Raw genomic sequence first — 24,776 nt, 5'->3', positions numbered from 1 at the left:
GGTGTAGTGTTCATAAAACCACATAACCCATAATGAAGGCTTGATTTATACTTTGGGGATCTCTGTAGCCCTTCTATCTGCTTAGCAATAGTCTGCGTACTAACTATTAGCAACAATATAAAATGATTTTTTTTGGCAAAACCATAATGTCAGCATGGCTTTTAATCAAATTGACTATTTTCCCTTGCAGATGCTCCATAGAGATTGAGGATATGGGAGAAAACTTGTTTCATTTTAAAAAAATATAGCTTTACTAGAATCCTAATAGCTTCCCTATAGTAATCTGCAAATACATCAATTGGTCTGCTTTAAATTTAGTTTCTCTTGTGCTTTGCAGCCTCTGGAATTACTCTGGCACTCATTAGATGAATGGTTAGCTCTAATATCTGCAGAGCTGATGAAAAACAAAAGAGACTCTGCCAATATCACTTCTATTTTACTGAAGCAAAAGGGACCAGATCAACAAGATGGCGCTCCTACACATATATTTGATGTTGCCGCATCAGAGAAGAGCACAGCATTACCTATGGACATGGGGGACCCTAAAATGTATGAAGTCAGCAGTACGCAAGAAGCTTATGCAGATTGCCAGGATGTTATTTCTGTGACAGCAAACCGGCTGAGTGCTGTCATTCAAGCATTTTATATGTGTTGCTCCTGTCAGATGCCTCAAGGGTAAGAAGTCTCAGACTTGCACACCTTTTCTTTGACACATTCCAGATCCATAATGCTTTCTTTCTTTTTTCTTCTTTTAGAAGGCTGAAATGTCGCCTGTAAACCTGAGGTTAGAAAAGGGATGGGAAGCCATGTTCTAGATTTTGTTGGACTCCAGTCCTGGCCAGCAAGGCTGGTGTTCAGGGATTATTGTATTTATAGTCTAACAACATCTGGAAGGTCACAGCTTTCTCTTTCCTGGGGTACAATAGGCCTTCATGAAGCTTTCAGCAATCATGGTGTAGCAATAAGTCATTTTTTGCAGGTTCTAGTAGCTTCCTTCGGCTTCCTACTTTTTTGTAATCACAATAACTTAAATTATAAATTGGCTTGTGTAAACTGTTACTGGTTGTTGCTTCATGGACTATAGTTTTTCCAGCACAGGCACGAGACAGGACCTTTACAGAAGGTGTTGTTTAAGCTGAAACATTTGTTCCGGCTTTTTATTTGAGAAGAGAAGAAGGCACCCTCAATAAAAAGCTGGCAGTCTAGCAAGTAACAGCCCTCTTTTATGGACAGCAGGTATCTTTGACAAAAGGGGTCATTGGATAACTTAAATTATAAATTGGCTTGTGTAAACTGTTACTGTTACAACAAAGAAAATGATAGTTACATAAATTAGCCTTTCTCATGTAGGACCGATCTAGACCAATTATGAGGCTAAGGAAATGCAGGCCTGACTTCATAGGAATGTGTTAGTGATTTTTCACTTTCAGTGCCTCAGGGAAAAGTATGTATCTTCCCATCTTTTCATGTATTGTGGAAAGCTGAGCAGGTGGCCTTTCTGTTATCTATATCACTGGAATACAAGGTCAGGAAAACATATCTGCTTTGTAGATGTTAGGATTCCTGTACTTCCAGGGCCCAAATCAGAACCATCCATGTATGTTCAGTTGAATGTGATGCCAGCAGAATTCTAGAATATTGTTGGAAATAAAAACTAGTGCTCAAGGCTTTTTTGTTTCATTTTTTAAAACACCTTTCAGGGTTCAAACAATTGGCTGGGGTGGATGGGAAGCATTTTTAAATTTTAGTGGTTTAGTGAAGGAGAGTCACTAAACCACTACAATTTCTGGTCCAAATGTCTGAAGCCATAGTAACTGGAGGCTACAGGAGACATTTGCACATTGTTTTGTCTCCAAAGAACTCAGTGTGATTTATGTGGTGTTGGTTCCCATTGCATGCTCACTATAATCCTGTGTTACTGTATTAAAGTTTGAGACTCTGTCTTGTTCAGGGTCTGATGCTTGTTAAAATTATATCTTTTGTTAGATTGCTGCAGGGGGTTGAGCCCCCCCCACTATAAAAACAGCTTCTCTAATCTGAAATGAGTGATTTTAAGAAAGCTGCTCCAGACTAAATTGTTTGGATTGCCTCCTGGAAAAGATAATGCTGTGATGGGTTGTTGTCTTTAGATTTGGATACTTTGTTAATCTGATTTTTTAATTGCAGAATGACATCTCCTCGCTTCATAGAGTTTGTCTGCAAACACGACAATGTTCTTAAATGCTTTGTAAACCGGTATGTCACCAGAAACTAACATTTTCATGAATATTTCCCATGAGATCAAAAACTTCAGTCTAATGGACTGAGTTTGTGGAACTTGGTGTGTTGTATAAAACACCATGCTTCATATTCCAGTACTACTCCATACATTCGTCTGCTTTTCTGAGTGCTATAGTTCACCATAGGGTAGCACTGAATGTGAGAGTTATCATTTTCGTAATATGTTCACTACCATTAGATCTCTTATCACATTTGTTTTATATTCTGGACGAAACGGAAGTCAACCACTTCCGTCTATTTCTGTGCTATTATTTCATTTGTGAGTACTTACTCTTTTGGAATCACAGGAGTGATATTTGCACACGCTCCGTAATGTGTGCATGTTTAAGAGGAATAATAATTTCTTCAAAACTGGGCATGTTTCTTAATCTTAATATTTTTTTCCAGAAATCCCATAATTATTTTTGATCACTTCCACTTTCTTCTTGAGTGTCCTGAACTCATGTCCAGATTCATGCACATCATAAAAGCACAAGTGAGTGTTGAAAACATATTTAATGTGTAATACAATCTGTGGCTTAATTTCTAAAACATATATATTAAAGGTACATATTTCAGTTTGCAAAAAACCATGTGGGTTAGAAGCCAGAAATGAAGCTAAATTTATAAATATGCTATTCACCTTCATTTAGGTTTATTGGTACATCTAATCCACTGATTGCAAAAATGATGACTGATACCATAGTTTAATTTTATTATTTACATCTTGTTGAGAGAGAGAGAGAGAGACTATTCCCATTTCACACGTCTGGGAGACTGAGCCATATTGACTTGCTGAAAAGCTAGCCATATCTATATTCTGAAGTAAATTTAATTTTTAAACCATATATACTTCAATTCAAATGAACAAAATTCTTTACGGTCCTGTATTTCATTATAATGTTGTGTGAAAGAAAGCATTGTAAGTTACATGTTTTTCCCAGATGAGGAACCTTGGTTGAGAGAGGAAGACTTGTTATTCAGTTATCCTGACCTGAGATTTTAATTGAATTGGATTCAGTGTACTGCATGCCTACGGGAGCTTTGAGCATCAGCCTGCTATACCACTAGGAAAATACCTTTGTAAACTGAGGAAGTTTTAAAAGGATCTTTGGGCTATTGCTATCCCAAGTTGTTAAGAGAATCAGTCAAAAATTCCACTGGACTAACACAAAGAAAGGCTCTTCTGGATCCTGCCCTATTACTCGGTTTAACCCTTTAATTCCTTCCTGTTTCATGATACATCTGACACACTTGATCTTGTGTGTGTGTTTTTCCTCCACTTAGCCCTTTAAAGATCGCTGTGAATGGTTTTATGAGCACTTGCATTCAGGGCAGCCAGACTCGGACATGGTTCATAGGCCAGTGAATGAAAATGATATTCTGCTGGTCCACAGAGGTAAGGAATTTCACTCGAGCCATCCTCTCTATTCAAAACCCTTCTGTGCAGACAAAAGTAAAGGAATTAATTGGTTTTCATATTTAGATTCTATTTTTAGGAGCAGCTGCGAAGTTGTATCTAAAGCAAATTGTGCAAAGCTGAAACAGGGAATTGCTGTCCGTTTCCATGGCGAAGAAGGCATGGTGAGTGTAATTTTATATAATGTGTAAAAGCATCATTTTTATGAGATGCATTTTAAAATAGGATAGCAGTTCTGAAACTCTCATAGCAAGTCTAAGCTAAGTAAGGGGGAAAACCTACCTGGGCCTGTTTGCTCACTGATGGATATGCCAGGCTCTGATGTAGGTAGATCAAGACAGGAAAATGTCTGAAAGCAAAGACCTTGCAGAGTAAATGCTTATCAGAAGAATAGTGTATCACTTTTAGGGCTTTTGCTGTTGGTTGTGAACAGCACAATTGTTCGTGATTGTAGTTTGCAGACCCTTGCGAGTATTGATTCACCATTTTCTATACCAGGTACCCCCAAACTCGGCCCTCCAGATGTTTTGGGACTACAATTCCCATCATCCCTGACCACTGGTCCTGTTAGCTAGGGATGATGGGAATTGTAGTCCCAAAACAGCTGGAGGGCTGAGTTTGGGGATGCCTGTCCTATACCAAGACATACAGAAATGTGCTGGGCAGGATAACACAGTGTAAAAATTTGAGCCATGTTTCTTAAGAAGGATCACAAGACCTGATGGGCTTTTTTTTCTCTTAAAAAAATACATTATATGAATTGATATTTTTAACAGAAAAGTATAGGACAGAAAAAATAGGACAGAAAAAAGAATATAGGACAGAAAAAATAGGACAGAAAAATGAATATACAAAACTCTATCTGAAGTATTTCACCTTGTGTTTTGCACCCAGGGTCAAGGCGTGGTACGTGAGTGGTTTGATATCTTATCCAATGAGATAGTTAACCCAGATTATGGCCTTTTTACTCAATCAGCTGATGGTAGGTTGGAATCTCCTTTCTCTTACAATAGCTCGAAGCTAATCATGAACAGCAAACCAAGACTGTGCCAGAAATAATCTTAAACTCTCAGAATTTTACATTTGGCTCTCAAAAAGTGTAAGTATGAGCCTTTTAAAAGAGTTCACTTCCTAATGTATAAAGGAGAGGGTTTTGAGATTAAACATTCATCCGTGCTAGATTTATATTTTTAAATTTTTACATGTATTCAATTATATTCCTTACTTTTTTTTCTTTAAACCGCAGCCCACCACGGTTTCCCAAAAACTGCTGCTTTAACACCCTACAGTTTCAAGGTCAAATTGCCAACCTTCAGCCAAAAGCTGCATTTGGCTTATTGATCAATTTCCTGGACTATGTGTTCTCGGTCTGAAGGTGGAACAGATAGTTTTGTGTAATACCTAATAAAATAATTCTGACACTAGGATCGTTTTTGTGAAAATGGAGATGTAGGAGAAGGAATAATACGTTGGCAACAAGCAAACATTGGGTGATGTCCAACAAAGTTGTTCCATTAATGTGAGGGCTTCTGGCTTAAGCAATGAAATGTCCTCTTCCTATATTTCCCCACTGTCTGTTCTGGGGTTCCCAAAATCCTCCAGTGCTAATTTGCAGAGCACATGTTGGGAACAGATAGGGAGGAAAAGTTCTGTTGCACAAATGAAAATCATTGTACAGTGGTGCCTCGCAAGATGAAATTAATCCGTTCCGTGAGGCTCTTCGTATAGCGGTTTTTTCGTCTTGTGAAGCAAGCCCATTGACAGCTTAGCGGATTAGCACTATTAGCGGTTTAGCGGCTTTTAGCGGATCAGCTGATAAGCGGCTTAGGGCTTAGGAAAAGGGGGGGAAAAGGGAAAAAACCCCGCAGGAACTCGCAAGACATTTTTGTCTTGCGAAGCAAGCCCATAGGGAAATTCGTTTTGCGAAGTGCCTCCAAAACGGAAAACCCTTTCGTCTAGCGTTTTCCGTCTTGCGAGGCGTTCGTCTTGCGGTGCACCACTGTACTAACATTGGATACTGCCGATTGTTTTTAATAAAATTAAATTTACAGTAGTACCTTGGAAGTCGAATGGAATCCGTTCTGGAAGTGTTCGAAAACCAAAGCGTGGCTTCTGATTGGCTGCAGGAAGCTCCTGAGGCCAATCGGAAGCCCCAGCGGACGTTCGGCTTCCAAAAGAATGTCCGGAAACTGGAAAACTTACTTCTGGGTTTTGATTGTTTGCGAGCCAAAATATTTGAGAACTAGGCTGTTTGAAAACCAAGGTATGACTGTATTATAGAAATTAAGGTTATATTTCTCAAATTTATTTTATTTAATTTTTAACTGCATTTTTTTTAAAAAGTGGAATTTTGCAGGCCACATTTTCTTTTGTACTGATGCTGAATTACAGAAAACAAATCAAATGTTAGTGTTTTAGACAGTCTGAAAGCCTCTAAGTGAAACCTAATTACAGAAAACATTTTTTTGACAATAGGAACCACTTTCCAGCCAAATAGCAACTCTTCTGTAAATCCTGATCACTTGAACTACTTCAGATTTGCTGGACAGATCTTGGGCTTAGCACTGAATCACAGACAGCTGGTCAACATTTACTTCACAAGGTCATTCTACAAGCATATTCTTGGTATGGTTCCAGCAGTCTTGAATCTTCTCGTGATGTGCAGTGTATCATGCAGTCTGGCTAAAGAGATGTCTTGCACTGTATTTAAATTTCATTCTTACCCCGTTCCTGAGCTCAGCAAGAGTTAGGTTGTTATAAAGACCCTCCTGTACTAATAGGGATGCTGTGGACCTGAGCAGCAATTTGCAATGGAACTTTTTTTTTTTAAAAAAAAAATGAAAACATGCTTCATGTCTGCCCCCGTCCTCCTTTTAGATTTGTTTTGGCTTTTTAATTTAACTTGCTAAACTATTGGGTCAAATTCACACCTGTTGGAATGAATAGGAAAATCAGAGCAGCTGCTAAATTAACAGTTTACTAGAAAACATTTGTTTATGGATTATATGGCTGTTATATATCTGCTATCCCTGCTGTCCTGCACTGTTTCAGTGTGTCTGTAGATGGCAGTGCTTTACCACAAATAAAACAGAACACAGCAAAAACCGTTCCTGAACTAGCAGGCATGAAGGGATTTTTCTTTGCGTTTTTCCAAGGCATTCCTGTAAACTACCAAGACGTGGCATCTATTGATCCAGAGTATGGCAAGAACTTGCAGTGGATTCTTGATAATGACATCAGTGACTTGGGGCTGGAGCTGACCTTTTCTGTTGAGACGGATGTGTTTGGAGCAATGGAGGAAGTGCCTTTGAAACCAGGGGGTGCAAGTATAATTGTCACACAGGAAAACAAAGTGAGTAAGATATTTGCATTTGATGCCTCTAGACCCTTTCTAGCTGAGACCTGTGGCAGCAGGCTGGTTTTCCATGAAGTATAATGTGCCCTGAGTAAAACAGTACCTATTACTGAGCTTGTCCTCCTGTCCTATTTTGACCTCTCCAGAAGACTGAAGCAAAGCAACATTGGAGGCACAGGTACATAGTATGATCTGAATTTCTTGAAGCAAGCCCACTGGATGAGCCTGTAGCAGCTTGTTCAGAAACATTTCTATGCCACTTGCCACATTCATTAAAATCATCATCTGAAACTCACATGCCATAGATACAATCAGAAAATATAGGACAACTGAAGGGAATCACTGGGGGAAGTCTGAGTAAAGAGAGATGTTTTTAACAAATATCAGAAGAACCCTAGCACATTCTAGAAAAGCTGCCAGTGTAGAGGGCTTAACTTCATCTGGGCCTTGCTGTGGTTTAGTTAGGAACTCTTCATGTCCTTAATGTGAATTAAGAACCTCTGAGCAAGCACAGAGTATCTCTACTTCACTACTGAGTAACCATACCCAATGCACACAATTGCTCAGAAGCAAGTCCTATTGAGTTCATGGGACTTACTCCCAGGCAAAAGGGCACCATGTTTTCTGCCTAAATATCCTTCTCAGGAAGATCTCTGTGCGTGGATATCCATTTTGGTTTTACATTTCCATGCTGAATCTTTTTAGACTACCCACCTGCCATGTTAGCCAACGGCCACTTGGTGTCACTTGGTTGTGTTTTGGGCGCTTTGGATGCAGGACACTAATTTCTGTTGAAATGAAAGAGAGTTTTGTGCAGCTAATACCTGTTTGTGCTATCCTGTGTCTTGATCTTTTTAACGTTTTATGGTAGCCAAGTAGACTACTATTCCCCACATTGTGCATGAAGATGAACATTTTGGTTGTTGAAGAGTTACGTTGTAGAGTGCCTGTGAAAAAAGGCAAATATTGTCCTTGCTTCCAGTACAGTGGTGCCCCGCAAGACGGAAAACCCGCTAGACGAAAGGGTTTTCCGTTTTGGAGGTGCTTCGCAAAACGAATTTCCTATGGGCTTGCTTCGCAAGATGAAAATGTCTTGCGAGTTCCTGCAGGTTTTTCCCCTCCCCCCCTTTTCTAAGCCGCTAAGCCGCTTATCTGCTTATCCGCTAAGCCAATAAGTCGCTAAAAGCCGCTAATAGCGCTAATCTGCTAAGCCATCAATGGGCTTGCTTCGCAAGACGAAAACCGCTAGACGAAGAGACTCGCGGAACGGATTCTTTTCGTCTTGCGAGGCACCACTGTATTTATAAGACTGCATGTTTGTGAGGAAGGGTGAATGTGATGCATCAAACTACCACTACTAGCCGCTGCCCGTGATGTCTATGCTCTACCTCCACTGTCAGAAGTCGTCTGCTTCTGAATATCGGTTGCTGAGCATCATAGGTGGCTAGAGTGCTGTTGTGCTCAGGTCTTGCTTGCTCACTTCCCAAAGGCATCTGGTTGGCCTCTGTGAGAACAGGATGCTGGACGCGAGGGGCTATTGGCTATTGGGTGGAATCCAGCTAACTTGTTCTCACTGCAAGGATTTCCACTTGGGCCGTGGGACATTGTCTCCCTGCATGCAGCCTGTGCCCTCCTCAGATCTGCTCTGGAGGGTTGGGGGAGCCTCTTGAACAGATTTAGGGAATGCGTGGGTAGGGGAAAGGATATAAATTCCTTTGTGCAAGTGGAAATTCTTGCTGGGACAGAATGCGTCTGTTGGATACCAACCTTAGGGTCTGAATAGTTGTTGGGACCTGTTAGTAATGTGACTCCCAGCACTGAAAGACTTCTGGAAATGGCCTTTATATATCCCTACAAACATCCCTTCCTGTTTAGGGAAGTTTTTAATGTTTGATGTTTTATTCTGTTTTTAATCTGTTGGGAGCCACCCAGAGTGGCTGGGGAAACCCAGCCGGATGGGCGGGCTATAAATAATAAATTATTATTATTATTATTAATCTCACTGCAGATTTGAAGATTCACATCTTGCTGTTCCGCAGGGGTGGTGGTCTCCAGTAATAACTTTAGTGCTGTTTGGATCTGTGGTTGCTGACTATGGTGGTTGTAGGCAAACCAGATTTGTATAATGTTCAGTCTGAACGCAGTAAAATCCTAAGCACGCCATTTGCATTTTAGCAGTAGGAACCTCTATACAATTTTTGTCTCATGCTCTTTTGTAATTAGCTATTGAACCAAGCTACTGGGGGTTGTTGCTATGTCACTGCTTGATAAAGACATCGGTAGTTACATTCATAATACTTGAGAAAGCTTAAATTGCAATGACTTGTAACACTGCAACACGAGGAAGAAAGGTGTTACGTGCATTATGCAGCAGTAGCAGAATAGATGAGGAATACTTTTCTCTGTTTCAGTATTTGCTTTCCTCTGAAGGAACCTGCCTCATATATAGGTCAGATGCAGCAAAAACGCAGCATTAAGTTTGGCATGGACCCCCATAGCTTTTAGTTCAGCCCTTTTGGCTCTGTCTTTATCCTGCCTCGTGATTCTTTTCCTTTGCAACTTATTTTGGGCATGGTAGAAAGGAGTAAAATATTTTAAAAGTATAAGCCAGAATTGTACGACTTCAGGGATTTTCATATCTTTTCAAATTAGGTCCTGCATACCTTCAAATAGCTTGCCTCAGCACCTGTTAAGCTGTTCAAACATTTTTTCAAAAGTGTTCGCATTTTTAACAGGTTTGAAGTACAGATGTTCTTAAAATGTGAACATCCTGTTGATTATAGAACTGGGCCTCTGGGGATCTCTACAAATGTTCAGAACATGGTATACTTTTATGACAAAACAGATAGTGGTTGAGTCTTACAAAAATGCAAAGAGGTATATGTGAGCTTGCATGTACAGTACATGCACCTTTGAGCTGCCGATGCATTTATCTGGGTCTATGGATAAATGTTACATCTTACTAGAATTTTGTATGCCTTTCCTGCTGTATGTGATTAATTGGTTTGTTTGGGGGTAGGCGGGGTTGGAAGATAATTTGGGTCATTCGAAGAATAGGGTAGAAAATATGCTGCTCAAAAAAAGGAGAGAGTAATATTTGGGGTCCCATGCAGGTGTTTGTGCGGATAAATCCTTTCATGAGTTGATGGGGGAAAGGGTGAACCAATTATGTGAGTGCAACTTGCCTAAATTCACATTCAGTGGGTGGGCACAGAACCCTGAGACTGGTGACTGGCCTCCAGGACCATATAACACTGTTCCTTAAGGATGTTCACTGGTTCTCAGTACGTTTCCGAGCACAATTCAAAGTGTTGGTGCTGACCCTTAAAGCCCTAAATGGCCTTGGCCCAGAATACCTGAAGAATGTCTCCATGCCCATCGCTCAGCCTGGACACTGAGGTCCACCTCTGAGGGTCTTCTCGCAGTTCCCTCACTATGAGAAGTGTAGTTACAGGCATTGCTTTTTTTTCTTAATTTTTTTTTTAGAGTTACTCTCATTTTGACTCAAGAAAATCACCATTTTATACTGTAGTTTAAATCAGGAAAAGTAAATAAAGTAAATGGACAAAAGTACAGAGATTCACAAAATGTTTAGGGGCATGCGTACCCCTGCGTCCCCCCAGAAAAAAAGCACTGGTTACAGGGATCCAGGCAGAGGGCCTTCTCGGCAGTGGTGCCCACCCTGTAGAACACCCTCCCATCAGATGTCAAGGAGATAAAGAACTACACAACTTTTAGAAGACATCTGAAGGCAGCCCTGTATTGGGAAGTTTTTAATGTTTGACGTTTTATTACATTTCATATGTGCTGTAAGCTGCTCAGTGGCTTGGGAAACCCAGCCAGATGGGCAGGGTATAGATAATAAAATTAATAATAATAATAATAATAATAATAATAATAATAATAATAATTCTGTACTATCTGTACAATGGAATTATTTCTGAAAAGGTCAGCTTACACAGCTCTCTCCGTTATGCTTTGGTTGCCTATTCCTTCCATCTCCTCTGTTGGAGCTTGGGCAGTAAGCTCTTTTAATGCAGCTGTCTTTTAAAGCTTACGCTGCTTTGTAAGTTTCCCATACATTGCTGTTATTATTACAGTGCCGCCAGAGTTACTGTGCTTTGTTTGTGACAAGCATAAATGTTCATGAGGGCACAGTAAACCTCCTCAAATTGATATAGTTCTGCTTGCTTCAAATCAAGTGCTTTCCAGGTTTATTAACAACAAAGACCCTTATAGAAGAAAGGGAAGAACCACCGGTTCGTTAGGCACTGGGGTCCAATCTGCCCACATCAAGCTAGGCTTGAGTGCTGGATTTCTGACTGGCCACTGAGAAACTTTCTGCTCTAAGACCCATCAAGCACTGGTGAGAGGTTTGAGCAGAGGGGAAGAGAGAATTGGGAAGTGTAATGTCAGGGACGCAGCGGGAGCGCAGGGAGGGGAGGAGATGGAGAGCGAGGGGGAGCAATCCGAGGGCAGCGTAGGAGAAGAAGACAGTAGCCCGAGAGATTCCATGAGCCTCTCCAGCGAATCGGAAGATTCACAGAAGGGGGCGCCGGTGGCCAGGGCAAGGGGGGCCCCAAGGGGGACACCCCAGAAGCAAGGGGCCAGCAGGGACTCCCAGAGCAGCAGTTGGAAATCAGGACCAGCTTCCCCACCAGAGCGCAGTGGGGGGGAGGAGTCCCAGGTATCGGGACCAGCGTATTCACCACCAGCCAGAGGAGATGAGTCAGGATTGACCACGCCTCCATCGGAGAGCGGGGGAACGGTCAAGAGGAAGGTTGCTGGCTGGGCGCACGCGCCAAGTTCAAATGTACAGGCGAGCAGCACAGCAGGTAGCCCGGATAGGGAACCAGGTCCTAAAGCCCGCCGGAAGGAGGGGGAAGAATCAGGGGGGTCAGTGTCAGAAGAGTCCAGAAAGGATGAAACCCCAGTGGGCAGGAGGGCCCAGAGGAGGAAGGAACTTAGGAAGAGGTGGAGCACGGCTAGAGTCTTAAACTGGTGTGGAAGGGGAGGAGACTCAGATGGAGCTTCGCCGGTCTAGGGGTTAAGACGTAGAGTTGCACGCTGCGGCTTTGAAATGGAAACCAAACTTCAATAAAGACTTTTGTACATAACGACAGCCTGGCGTTGGTCCTCTGTGAGCTGGGACCAAGGGGCAGCTCTGACATGTACAAACAGAACTTGGTAGAAAACAGTGCGAAAAACTATTTACTGGCGTCTGTGCAAGTGAAGCTCTACACATGTGCATAGAGAGAAGTATAATAGAACCATAGGTATGCTAACAATCATAGGTATGCAATACACTCACCAACGTTTTCCCCTTCAGTATTCTGATAATTGTATCATAACTGCTATGTACAGTGGTACCTTGGTTTAAGAACAGCTTAGTTTATGAACAACTTGGATTAAGAATGCTGCAAACCTGGAAGTAGGTGTTTTGGGGTTGTGAACTTTGCCTTGGAAGCAGAATATGTCCCTGTTGAGTGTAAATTGAGTCCCCCGCTGCTATGGGAAAGCACGCCTTGGTTTAAGAACGCTTTGGTTTTAGAATGGACTTCTGGAACGGATTAAGTTTGTAAACCAAGGTACCACTGTAGTTCATTCTAATTGTTTCTAAATAAAATTCTAAGCAATATATATATATAACTATATAAAGTTATCAATTATGTACACAGATGAAATCAGCAAAATATAAAAGCAAAAAAACTAAATTGCATCTTGAAAGTCTTCAAATAAAAAAGGTTTTAGCAGTCATCTAAAACAGTATAATAAATATTACTGTCTAAATAGTTGCTAACCATGTTGTTAAATAAGTTAATGTTTTAATTCCAAAAAAGTTATAATTCCAAAGAAGTCTGTAAATACATGTCAAATAAATGGGCTTCACAAGACTTTGTCCCCCAGTATTTAACGGCCCTCCTTGGAAACCTTGTACCAAGCACATTCTTAATTTTCCCCTCTAACTTTTAGGCCTTTCTAGATGACAGATTGACCAGAACTGGTTTCAGATGAGCGAATAAAGCACTGAAATTCTGGTCGAATTGGATTTGAATTGTATGTGTCACATAACTATATACCTTTTCAGGCAGAATACGTTCAACTTGTTACTGAACTTCGAATGACAAGAGCCATTCAGCCTCAAATAAATGCATTTCTCCAAGGCTTCCATATGTTCATTCCACCTTCTCTGATACAGTTATTTGATGAATATGAACTGGTAAGTAAAATGGTCCATCTAAGTCGTGTCAGATAGAATTCAGTGTGATAGAGCAGCCATAATGTCTGTAATTGGATGGTATTGAAGCTATCTGGTTTCAGGATTGCATCCAGCCGTGTCACTCAGCAAGGCTTCTGTTAGCAGAATGGGGAAGAGAGCAGTTTTAATCTATTTCCCTCTGCTCGTGCACTGCAAAGTCCCTAACCCCCTCACCTGATGATGCAGGGGGCTGGCATCAGCTGACTGACCACCGAAGAAAAACATGGCTCAGCATTTCACTGAATTTTGTTGGAGATGGGTACAGTGTTTTATGCAACTCGGTTTTTCTTTAAACCCTCAAGATCTGGTTTAGTTCACGTGACTCTGAACTTCTGTATCCATTAACGGAAACATTTATTTGTTTGCAGTGCCCCCTATTTTGGATCATAGTAACAATATTTGAAATAGTATTGGAGCTATTTTTTAAGAAAACAGCTTAAAATTGTATCAGATTAACACCAGCTGTTTTCAGATTAAAATTGCCTGGCAAATTCACCATTTTGGTTTGGTTATCTTCTTTTTTTTGAAGGAACTGCTGCTTTCAGGCATGCCGGAAATTGATGTCAGTGACTGGATCAAAAATACAGAATATACAAGTGGTTATGAAAGAGATGACACTGTTATTCAGGTAAGATCTCCATGAACTGGATTGGGGCAATTAGAGAACAATTGTGCATTTCAGAGACTAACTTCTGGGTTAAAATAGTATTGTGAGAATGATGCCTAACTGAGTTATTTGAATCAAGCAGTTATTAATTTCCATAACTTAAAACATCAAATGTATAAGCATGTCCATCTTTTGGCTAGTGTACAGTTGAAAAAGAAACCAGCTTAGATTTTTTTTAATATGTTTTCTTCATCTAGTGGTTTTGGGAAGTTGTAGAAGAACTGAGTCAGGAGGAGCGAGTATTGTTGTTGCAGTTCGTCACTGGGAGGTGAGTACCCTTTTATAACATTTACTGGTAACATTTCAGATAATCATTCATTGAAGGTACTTTATAATACACAGAGTTGTGTCATATAATTCATTTAGTCATATCTACTCAATGGCATATTGATTGTCAGGTCTGAAATGTCCACCATCTTACTTATATTCCAACATCATGGCTGATTAATCCTTGGTCAAGTGGTTGAAAATTTTCTGCCATCAACTTTTGTAATCCCCATGGATTAATTCTGCATCATATGCTTCTCTCTTTTTTTATTACCAATCCTGTTTCAACAAAACCAGGTTTTAGTTTTAGTATTCTGGGAATTGAATAAATGTGCTTTGGGGCCTCTTCCCTGAGGAACAACCAAATATTTGGTTGATAACATGCTTTTCACATAGCACTGAAATCCTCACCATGTCTGCTCAGACATAACTCCTATTTACTTTAATGAGGCTTATGCCCAGGTAAGTAATATTAGCGTTGCAGCCTGTGTTACCTGCTCTTCTAGCAGTAAGAAAGGCCTTAAGAAACTTGTGAAATTTTTTCTAGACTTTGTGGCTGAAGTTGTTTCACTGCTGTTAATGGGGAAAACTGTTCTTTCAGGCTTTCCTCTTCTTGGTTTCTCTCCAACCCATAAAGCTCCATTTTTATTAATCCATATAACTCCTCTTCCTTTGGTTCAGTGGTCCACTTGCTAGCATGAAATCAAGCTTTACATTGTTGCTGTTGTTGTTATTACACAAGCTTACTCACATTTGATGGAAAAGACTACAACTGACTAAAGAGGCCAACCAGGTTTTAGCAGAGTGAGAAATCACTGGACCTTGGAGCCGCTGAATGTGAAATAACTATTAGGGTTGCTAGGTGATATTGAAATGCATTATTACATTTCTCATTTCTGGTCTCCTCCTCTCCTGTTGCTTTATTAAGGAGCAACTATGAGAGGGCCCATTTAAGATCACTTAATGCAACTTCCTTTCTGTGGAATATAGCAGCAGGGGGCTGGAATTTTGTAGGTGGTTGTTGTTTGCAGTTTTGTTGAGTGAGGGAAAAGGGTTAACCTCCCTTTCTTGCGATAGCCCTGGTTCTTATATACTTACACCCACCCCATGTAGAGTCTATTGGTGAAATCATGTATTTCACATACTGTCTTCTTCGGTCCTTGGTCTACTATAATTGCTTATAAAAAGCTATTTTTAAAACATGTTATTTTGTTATGCATTTGCAGTGGCGTAGTAGTGGGGGGTGCAGGGGGGCCCGGCTGCACCGGGCGCAACATCTGGGGGTTAGGGTTAGGGGGCGCAAGTACACGGGTTAGGGGGCGCAAATTACTTGCCTTGCCCCGGGTGCTGACAACCCACGCTACGCCACTGTGCATTTGGTATCTGAAATGTGTTAGGCATCTGTTTTCATTTAAGACAACAGGACCAAGAGATCAAAAAGGGGATTGTCATATTTCATGTTTCAAACCTGAAATGTAGATCTGATTAATGTTGCCCAAGCTTTCTGTGAGGTCATTAATAAACTGACTGTTTATAAAGCATATTTATAAATCTACTTATGAACAGTGAGTTATGACTTCATTATTGATGAGGAATGAAGTTACACCCCCTATCCTAAAAATATTCTAAGCTTCCACTACGCTGAATTTGTCTGTGAAGAGGTTTGGCTTATTTTCAGTATAAGCAAAATCACATTTGTAAATCCTGTGTGTCGTGTGTGACAAGTCTTTCTTGATGTTTGTCAAGCCTGTCTTCCTGTAACCCATTTAAATTTCCTTCTAAAAGCTGTGTATGTGCGTGTTTAACTATGAATTGTGTCCAGATCTGCTTTTAGCTGCTTGGCTCTCTCTGTTCAGCATCTGGATCGTAAGTTTATCCTAAAACCTGAGTAAACGTTTAGTGCCACTTGACAGAGCAATCAAATTTCCTTTTGCAGCCAGAAACCATCAAATTAATTTTATTGATCTATGATAATAACAATGATAGGAATTATTTTGCAGAAGTGTCCTAAGCATATCTTGTGCTTCTTTCTTTTAATTTTTGTTACATCATGCATCATAAGAGTTTAATTCTACTGTGGATATAATCGTATCAGGGGGATGCATTTGACTTTAGTGTTTAGAAAGCTGCTCTGTTTCGTATGCATTCTGGCATAAGTTTGCTTCCTCCCTATAAATGTCAGCAGAAGATATCCAGTAGCCTTTGGTTATTTAATGCTCTGGGATTTTATTAGTACCAACTAATTGCCTAGTTGCAATGGTATTGTGGTTTTTTTCTTCAATATGGTGCTACAAACTCAAGTTTCCTTTTGCATAGCTACGTGATAACAGTTGGTGCATTTAGTTAGGAAGTGGAATTTTACAAAAAAACAACCAAAAACCTTGATCAGTGACAGGTGAAAGAAACTGTTGTCTGTGTACCTGGCCAGGTGATTTGGCTTATGGTTTCATTCTCTCAGGCCCTCTGCCTGTTGCAACCCATCTATTAAACAACAGAAAAATCAAAACATAAGCTAATCTATATATATAGTTGCAAATTTAGACTGTCTTTCAGAGGGGGAAAAACCTTCTCTTGGGTTTACTCTGAGCTATGCTGAGTCATCGGGATTGTCTGGGCTCAGTAAACTGTGTGTGGATTGGCCCCTCAAACCAACCAGTGATGTGTTGAAAAGAATGACAGCTTATGTACAATTTAAAACTAAAACAAGTGTCTCTGGATGAATTAGAATTGCAGATGGTTGTCTTACCAGCACTGTGGTTTGTAGCATGCCTAATTACCCCGGTTGGTTTTTTTAAAGAAATAGTTTTACAGTGGGGAAGGGTTAGGGTTGGAGATGTGGGGCATGGAACAAAAGACCCATGGCTTAGTTTCCATAGACCATCCTCTAACAATGCCCTGCTGTTTGTATATGGCTTCTCATGTATGAAATAAGAACCTGATAGACCATTGAACTTCTACTACTAGGTCACAATGCACCACCACCATGCAAATATGTGGTAAAAAAATTAAGAAAAGGGCACCCAAATGCTTGTTTGCATTAAAAGTGAAATGCTTAAGGATTATTATAATAGACCATTGCCTAATAATGCCCCCCCCACCCAAGTGTTGGGACTCTTTCAGCATCTGTATAGCCAGCAGAGGAAAAAAAAGGAAGAATAGCTTTTGGAAGGTAACTGCTTCTAGACAAAAATAGCATTAAAAGTTTGAAATAAGCAAGGCTTGTAGAACTGGGAATGAAGAATCTTTGTCACAGTGGAAAGATTTTATTGGGTTATGCTGTAGAACAGGAACGGGAAAACTTTTCCCCTTCCATGTCAGGGCCCATATTCTCTTGAGGGTATTCTGTCAAGGGCTGAAATTGGCAGTGGGATGTCTTCTACCTCTTTCTTTCATTGCTCCATCCCTTTATTTCACTTCAGGTTTCCCCTATTTGCTTGAAAAATTTCATGAGGACCACAGGTTCCCTGGGCCTGTCTTAGAAAGTGTAAGGAGGTGTTTTAGAAAAGAAGCAAATCTCTCTCTCTCTCTCTCTTCCGGGTTAGCGCGAACGGCTAATGGCGGATTCCCTCCGAGCTCCGGAGGGAATCGGCTCTGCTGAAGACGGGTCTTGCCGTGCCGGCGACACGGGGACCCTCAGAAACCGCAGGCGCGGAAGCCTGCGGACTTGGTGACTCGGTGGGCACCTTAAGCGCCCTCCCCGACCCACGAAGAGCCTTTTTAAAGGCTACGGAGAGGGTACGGAGAGTGGCGTGGTGCTGAGAGTAGACCGCTACTTCAGTGGAGCGAAGCCGCAAGCCATGGCCGGAGAGCGCTGACTTTCTTCCCAAAATTTGGACTGGATAACAAAGGACCCGTGAGTAGTGGAATTTGGACTTTAAAAATTTTTTATCCTGTGAATTCGGCACGATCGGGGGATGTGTTAAAGGGAAGTCCGCACCCCCTCTACTTATAGACGATTTAAAGCAAGGAACGGAGAATTAAGGCGGAATGAATACTGTTTTGATGATTTAAAAGTTTTTCACAAATTTGATAGAAGAAGATTTTGTGCTGGAGAGAAAGGGAGGAACTTTGGAACTTTGTGTGTAATCCCCCCCCAAAACCCGGGAGTGTCCTATTTGGGTGCCGGAGGAAGAAGTGAAAGGAGTTTGACAGCTGTCAAAGAAGCTGTCAAACGGGCGGACAAAGTAAAGAATTTTGTTATTTAACAACTCTTTGAATTAAAGGTGATACATTTGAACTGAGGCGATTGGAAACAAAGTACTGATAATAACAAAGTAACAGATTATTGGAAAAGGACTACTAAATAACTGAAAGCCCCCTAGGGGGAATTAGTGACATTACAATGGCTGCAGAGGGAAAATTACTGGCGGAGATAGAAAAAATGTTCTTTCTCGTGGGAATCCTGCAAGAGCAGAGTATGGCTCTGAGTAAAGTATTTATGACCTTGAATTCTGAAACAAACAACTCTGCTGAATGCACAAAGGAGACGTATGACAAAAACTCTGCAGCTGAGCAGGAAGAGATGCCTTTGGAATTGACAGAGAAGAAAGAAGGAGTTCAGACACTACAAGTGGAAAATATCAACCAGGAATCTACATTGTTAGAGTATGAGCAAGAAGACCTTTGGATTACAAACCTGCGAAAGATGAGAAAGAAGAAGAGGGAAGTCCCTGGAGTACTTGGAATATTAAAACTAAAAAGAATAAAGCAACATGATTGGGACTTTCCTCTTGAGTATGGAAAACTAGATGGTCCTTCGCAGCAAACACTTTTTAACATTCTGGATGAAAGAAAATATGATGTGACTCTGACTGAACTCCTTCGGGGTCTTAGGACCAACAAAGAGGACTACCAATATAGTTGGCAGAGAGGGACTGACAGAGAATCAGATGCCTCGGACGTGAGGAATCCGGGCTAAGAACTATTTTTTGTTTGTTTTTTGGACATTTGTTTGGGAAGGGACAGAAACCGGGGCAGGGGGGGGAGAGAGAATAGAATTATAAAATGTTATGATTTGTTTTATTTGGTCAATGTGACCTATAATTAATATAATAAAGGGAAAATTTGTGGAAGGGAAGTTAGATCGACCTTAAAAAAAAAAGAAATTAATGATTATAAGAGAATTGGATAAGTTGAATATAGATAAACAAAAAGAATTAAATTTTTAAAAGCAATATGAATATGTTTAAGAGGTTAGGTAAGAACTTGCTGAATTAATTATTGGAACTGGGATGTAAGAGGAGGGGGTGGGGGGAAGTCAATGAAAGTGGGTAAAGAAAATTAGGGTATGTAATTGTATTTGTGTGTTTTTGTCTTTGTGTGTGTGTTTGTTGTTATAAAATGTAAAAACCCAATAAAAATTATTTAAAAAAAAAAATGAAGAATCTTTGTCACAGTGGAAAGATTTTATTGGGTTATGCTGTAGAACAGGAACGGGAAAACTTTTCCCCTTCCATGTCAGGGCCCATATTCTCTTGAGGGTATTCTGTCAAGGGCTGAAATTGGCAGTGGGATGTCTTCTACCTCTTTCTTTCATTGCTCCATCCCTTTATTTCACTTCAGGTTTCCCCTATTTGCTTGAAAAATTTCATGAGGACCACAGGTTCCCTGGGCCTGTCTTAGAAAGTGTAAGGAGGTGTTTTAGAAAAGAAGCAAATCTCTCTCTCTCTCTCTCTCTCTCTCTCTCTCTCTCTCTCTCTCACACACACACACACACCCACACCCACACCCACACACACCCACACCCACACACCCACCCCTTCAGCTCCTTATCATATTTCAGCATCATTCAGAACAGATAAACTTGCGGAATATATTTTTGCTGGCACTTCTCAAGAGAAGGAATGCTTGAGTATGTTACTGTTTTAGAATGAATATATTATGTGGTGAATTGGAGCTGTTTATTGGGAAGGCTGTGGAGGTTATTTAAAGTGCCTGAAATAAAGGTTCAGATAAGAGAGACTTTTATCCCAATTAGGAATGCATACACACATCCATATCCATAAAGGGATGCCAGAATGATGATGAAGCTGTAAAACCTTTTTCAAAGTGAACATCTTCCAAAAGGGGATTAAACACGGCACATATGGCAACCAACTTTTTCTCAGATGCAACGTAAGCCAGGAAGGAATTGAAAAAGCAAATTCATGTGGATCATCTTTTTTAAAAACCTCATGATTGGAAGCAAGAAACCAGGCAGATAGGAAATAAAAGCTTTTTATGACAACAGGTATAAAAGGGAGTGCCGAAGGGAAATGAGGAGATTGTAGGAAAGCACAGATGATGCTTGGCTTCATTCTTTACTAAAAAAAGATACTTGTAGTGTATCCGCAACTGAATTGTTGCTTTCTGGCAGTATAACTAAAAGGGTAATCAAACAGACAAAACAGGAAGTTCTGGGGCTAAATCATGTTCAGTTTGGAACTAAACTAAACCTTGCTGTATTGTTTTATTTCAGGTTTTATGTGAGTGTTTTCAAACATTTCATTTTGCTGCTGTGTTGGATTGTATGTGTGTTGCCCTGGGCTCCCTTTGGGAGGATGGAAGGACCACAAACATAACAAATAAATGTTGGTTGTGCTGTGGGTTCTCATCCTGTCATTCTGTGCATATGGGACAGTGATGAAAAATAATCCTATGTTTTATCTGTGAGCCAACATTTGAAAAAGTAGCACAGACATGTTTTTAAATAAATACAAAACCCTTTGTGATGTGTCAATTAAGGTAACATCTCTAGGAGCCCTGGGCTCCTAGAGTGAATGATGTAAAAATACTGTAATTAAAAGCATCTATGAGATGCATCTGTAAAACTAAATATACAAAAGCAATACCAGCTGCTGAAATTCCAACTCTTCAAGAGTTCAGATATGAAACCATTGCTGAACTTAACTAAAATAAGTCATAGGAGGAGAAAACTGCAGGATGCCTAATGCAACATTTTTCTTAAAAGAAGACTTTGTTGATGATTAAGGGTGAAATATTTCTAAGTATTTCTTGTGAGGAAAACAAATACCCAGTTTTTATGTTTAATTCTGTATGTTCCTAAATGCATCTATGAGGTGAAAATGAAATCCATTTTCAGTCCTGCCTTGTGAACTCTCTTGCAAAGTCTATTGCTTTGCTGCGTTTTTTAAAAGCAAGCTCATGTTAAAATTTAGTTTTGAAACCTGGAAATCTTGCATTCCAGTTTCTGTTTCATGTGAAACCTTTGCATTGGATACTAGTTAGTACTTCACTTCGGGGGTATTTGAAGGTCTTATTGTTTGCTTGCAGTGATATAACAGGATGCTTAGCTAACTTTCGTAGTTCCGCTGGAAGCTAAAATGTGAATTTTAGCTCTGTACAAAACCGAGGCCTTTGCATAGGAAATTATTAGGAATCTGTTGACTGGTTTTAGTATAATGAAGGAATGATAATAGGTTGACCTGCATATGATAAGGAACACAGGGTTGCCAGCAAAAAATAGCAATCTCTGTAAGGTTCCCTCTCCCGGGACATTATGTTCCCCACCCCCACATTCCTGAAGGCTATTGAGAAATATAGCTACGCATTAGTTTGACATCAGGTTGCTATTTTTGCCTCAACTAAAGATGTACTCAGGCATTTGCTCTAATTTATTGGGGATCCTAATTTCACAGAGGACTCTACTCATGTTCAAGCGCTTTGCACATCTCCTTTTTTTAAAAAGAGGAAAGTTAGGATCTGAGTTGAGGGAGTAGGAGCCCAGTGAATGTAGGACATATGGGGCAGGGCTTCTGCAAATGACCTTGCCTCCATCCTAACTTTGAGCACCCTTCTGCGCACCTTTCTGTCTAGTTCTCCTCTTAGCGGCCTTGATCCAGGCTAGCCTCCCCCAGTTTGGTGCCCTGCAGATGCTACAATTCTCTGTCTCCAGCCATTTTGGGGGGAGCAGCAGTTTGGGAAGGCCGACCCACACACTGTAACTTGTATTGCAGAAACAGGCTGCAATTGGCAGAATTTTAATACATACTGATAGTATATCTAACATGCATACTCGTAACTGCAGTAAATAAAATTTTAACATCAATTTTAATGCCTTATTTGTGTTTCTAGTTCCAGGGTGCCCCATGGTGGCTTTGCCCACATAATGGGTGGTAGTGGATTGCAAAATTTCACAATTGCTGCTGTGCCATATACCCCAAATCTTCTACCAACATCAAGCACATGGTAGGTTAAATAGCCTCATTTAAATGCATTGAGAACATCCCTTTGTTTTTCATTTGTTTTCCTTTGGTTGAGAGGGGCAAGAATTCTTCAAGATCAGAATTATATCTTCGTATAAGCTCATCAGAGAAATGCCTCTGGTCAGTATCATTAGCCAAAGCAGATCTGGTTGTTCTAGTCATAAGCTATAGGTGTTTCAATTATTTCTTCCACACTGTTGAAAAAAGAAATCAAACTTGTTGTATAGTTTTAATGGGCAGCAGTACAATCTCACTAAAGGATACTTCATGTTAAATTGCTATATTGCTTTTCTTTTTCTTTTAAGCTAAGAGAAATGTCTTTCCCCCCACCTGGAGAACATCTGAATACTAAGGGGGACTGCATTGCAGCAGCGCGTTTTCTCCCTGTAAACTTCATTTTCAAGGCTTTGGGATCTGAATGCAGATTTGAGAGTGCGGTGTTTAGCGTTGATTATCTTGTGCAAGACAAATGTTTCCCTCCAGATTGAATATTCTTAATGGGATGCTTTCCTCTTTCATTTTAGTATCAACATGCTGAAGTTGCCCGAGTATCCCCAAAAAGAGATCCTTAAGGACAGGCTTCTTGTGGCATTACACTGCGGAAGCTACGGTTATACAATGGCATAATGAAGTCAGACAACCCCTCTGATTACCGATGTGGAATTCAGAGTGGCAGAAGTTAATTTAACAACCTGTCAATAAGAAGATGATGTTGGTTGGAAAACAACTTGATTTCGCAGTCCGTGAGCGGGATTGACTTCCATTGCAATTCATCCAGTTTTTCCTCTTCCTGTATCTCATCCTGATCTTGAGATTGCTGTTTCATGGTATACTGAGTACATTCTCGCTTCAGTTTTTAAATGGTAGTTCTGTATTAAGCATGTCATACTTTTTCATCTCTCAAATATGAGGTTTCCCCCATTATGATTCTGCCTTCATCAGATCTTTCAACTTGGTGCTTTCCCTCCTACTCAAAGGCCAATTACTCAAGAGGGCTGCAATCTGGTATACACTTGGTGGGTCAGGATTTCTCAGACGTGGCCACCAGGAACTTTCAATGCTGCCACTCAGTCACTAGTTTGCGCCATAGATTTGTATTGTATATGCACTTCCTGTGGCCTTGTCTATGGGTCACAGTTAAAGGGCAGTTTGAGAGCCAATGCATTAAGCCCAATCTATTTCATTGAAATAAAAATACTAAGCACGGGGGGAACTGCTGCAAAATCTCAGCCGCTGCCTTTGACCATGCATTATCTTGCATGGAAAAAAAAATGCCATTTATTTATTTTTCTCTAGGGAGCATTGTACAGAAAGTTCAAAAAACTATGATGCAAAATACCAAATCTGATGTATTTTTTGTTCTGCTTACCTTAATGAAACTGTCACAAAAAAGTTTTTTAGCTTTATAGTATTTTAATACCGATTTAAACATTTTTAAAAGTCTGTTCTGTTGTCAGCAAAGAAGTTTAACTTCTGGGGGGAAAAAAAAGATAATTTATATTCTACACTTCAGAGGTACAACACTATTCAAGCACCACTGAAATGTCAGTGACTTCATGCCCCTCCAGAGTTTGTATATATTTTAAAGGAATGAATCCTTTTATTTGGACGATACATTTCTCAGGCCTGAGCTGTGTGAAAAGTATGCATTAAAGTTAAATATTTTATTGTAACTTACTACTGTTTGGTCATGTTTGTGAGTCTGTCCGTGTTCATTTAGATGCTCTTCAAAGTTTCATATCTGCTTATTTAACTAAACAGACAGGTTTTGAGTAGTTTCTATGGCAGAGCACAAAATAAATAAAGGCATAGGACCTAAGAAGTATTTGACACCTTTTTCCTGATATCTAAAACATATTTACCAGGAAGCACATTCCCTTTGTGTCAGTGGAATTTACTTTCCAATAAATGACTTGGGGTATAAATGGTGCTGTTAAGTCAGGACTTTGGGGCAGGTCACCAAGACTGCACTTGGAAGAATGAGTAGGATGGTTCCCTAGTACAGTCGTACCTCCGTTTACGTAAACTTCGGGATGCGCGCGTGGCAAACCCAGAAGTATTTTACCAGGTTTCGCCCTGCACGCATGTGCAGAAGCAGTCTGCGCATGCGCAGAAGCGGTCCTCAGGTTGCGGAAACCTCAGGATCCGAGCAGACCTCCGGAACGGATCCCATCTGCAACCGGAGATACTACTGTAATAGGACTTTAAGATGGTTGGATGGCATCATGTATGCCTTCTTCCTCCTGCCACCAAGCTGGTGCCAAATGTCGTGCTCTGCATTCCATTGGACTACATCTGTGAGGCCTCCATACACACTGCCTAGGCTCGCACCCTGGGAAGGTCGC

The 24,776-nt window shown here is 40.5% G+C and overlaps 1 protein-coding gene across 3 annotated transcripts in view; it reads left to right on the top strand.

Annotated features, from left to right (window-relative positions):
- Positions 1-24,104, top strand: part of HACE1 (HECT domain and ankyrin repeat containing E3 ubiquitin protein ligase 1) — a 37,670-nt gene extending 13,566 nt beyond the window's left edge. For 2 of the 3 annotated variants that reach the window (XM_081856937.1, XM_081856938.1), the window contains exons 12-24: positions 338-675; positions 2,167-2,235; positions 2,668-2,755; positions 3,547-3,658; positions 3,746-3,843; positions 4,574-4,661; positions 6,155-6,304; positions 6,835-7,031; positions 13,123-13,254; positions 13,823-13,921; positions 14,158-14,228; positions 22,301-22,414; positions 22,956-24,104. In XM_081856937.1, the coding sequence (XP_081713063.1) occupies positions 338-675; positions 2,167-2,235; positions 2,668-2,755; positions 3,547-3,658; positions 3,746-3,843; positions 4,574-4,661; positions 6,155-6,304; positions 6,835-7,031; positions 13,123-13,254; positions 13,823-13,921; positions 14,158-14,228; positions 22,301-22,414; positions 22,956-23,058 (1,659 nt within the window). In that variant the 3' untranslated portion in view covers positions 23,059-24,104. Of the gene's footprint in view, positions 1-337; positions 676-2,166; positions 2,236-2,667; positions 2,756-3,546; positions 3,844-4,573; positions 4,662-6,154; positions 6,305-6,834; positions 7,032-13,122; positions 13,255-13,822; positions 13,922-14,157; positions 14,229-22,300; positions 22,415-22,955 lie in introns of all 3 variants that reach the window. The other variant, XM_081856936.1, reaches the window with a different exon arrangement.
- Positions 24,105-24,776: the final 672 nt, after the last annotated feature.

This window comes from Podarcis erhardii (genome assembly GCF_964252035.2).
Source record: "Podarcis erhardii genome assembly, chromosome: 3".
NCBI lineage: Eukaryota > Metazoa > Chordata > Lepidosauria > Squamata > Lacertidae > Podarcis > Podarcis erhardii.
The sequence above is the reverse complement of the archived record's forward strand: the minus strand, read 5'-3'. Positions and strand labels throughout refer to the sequence as shown.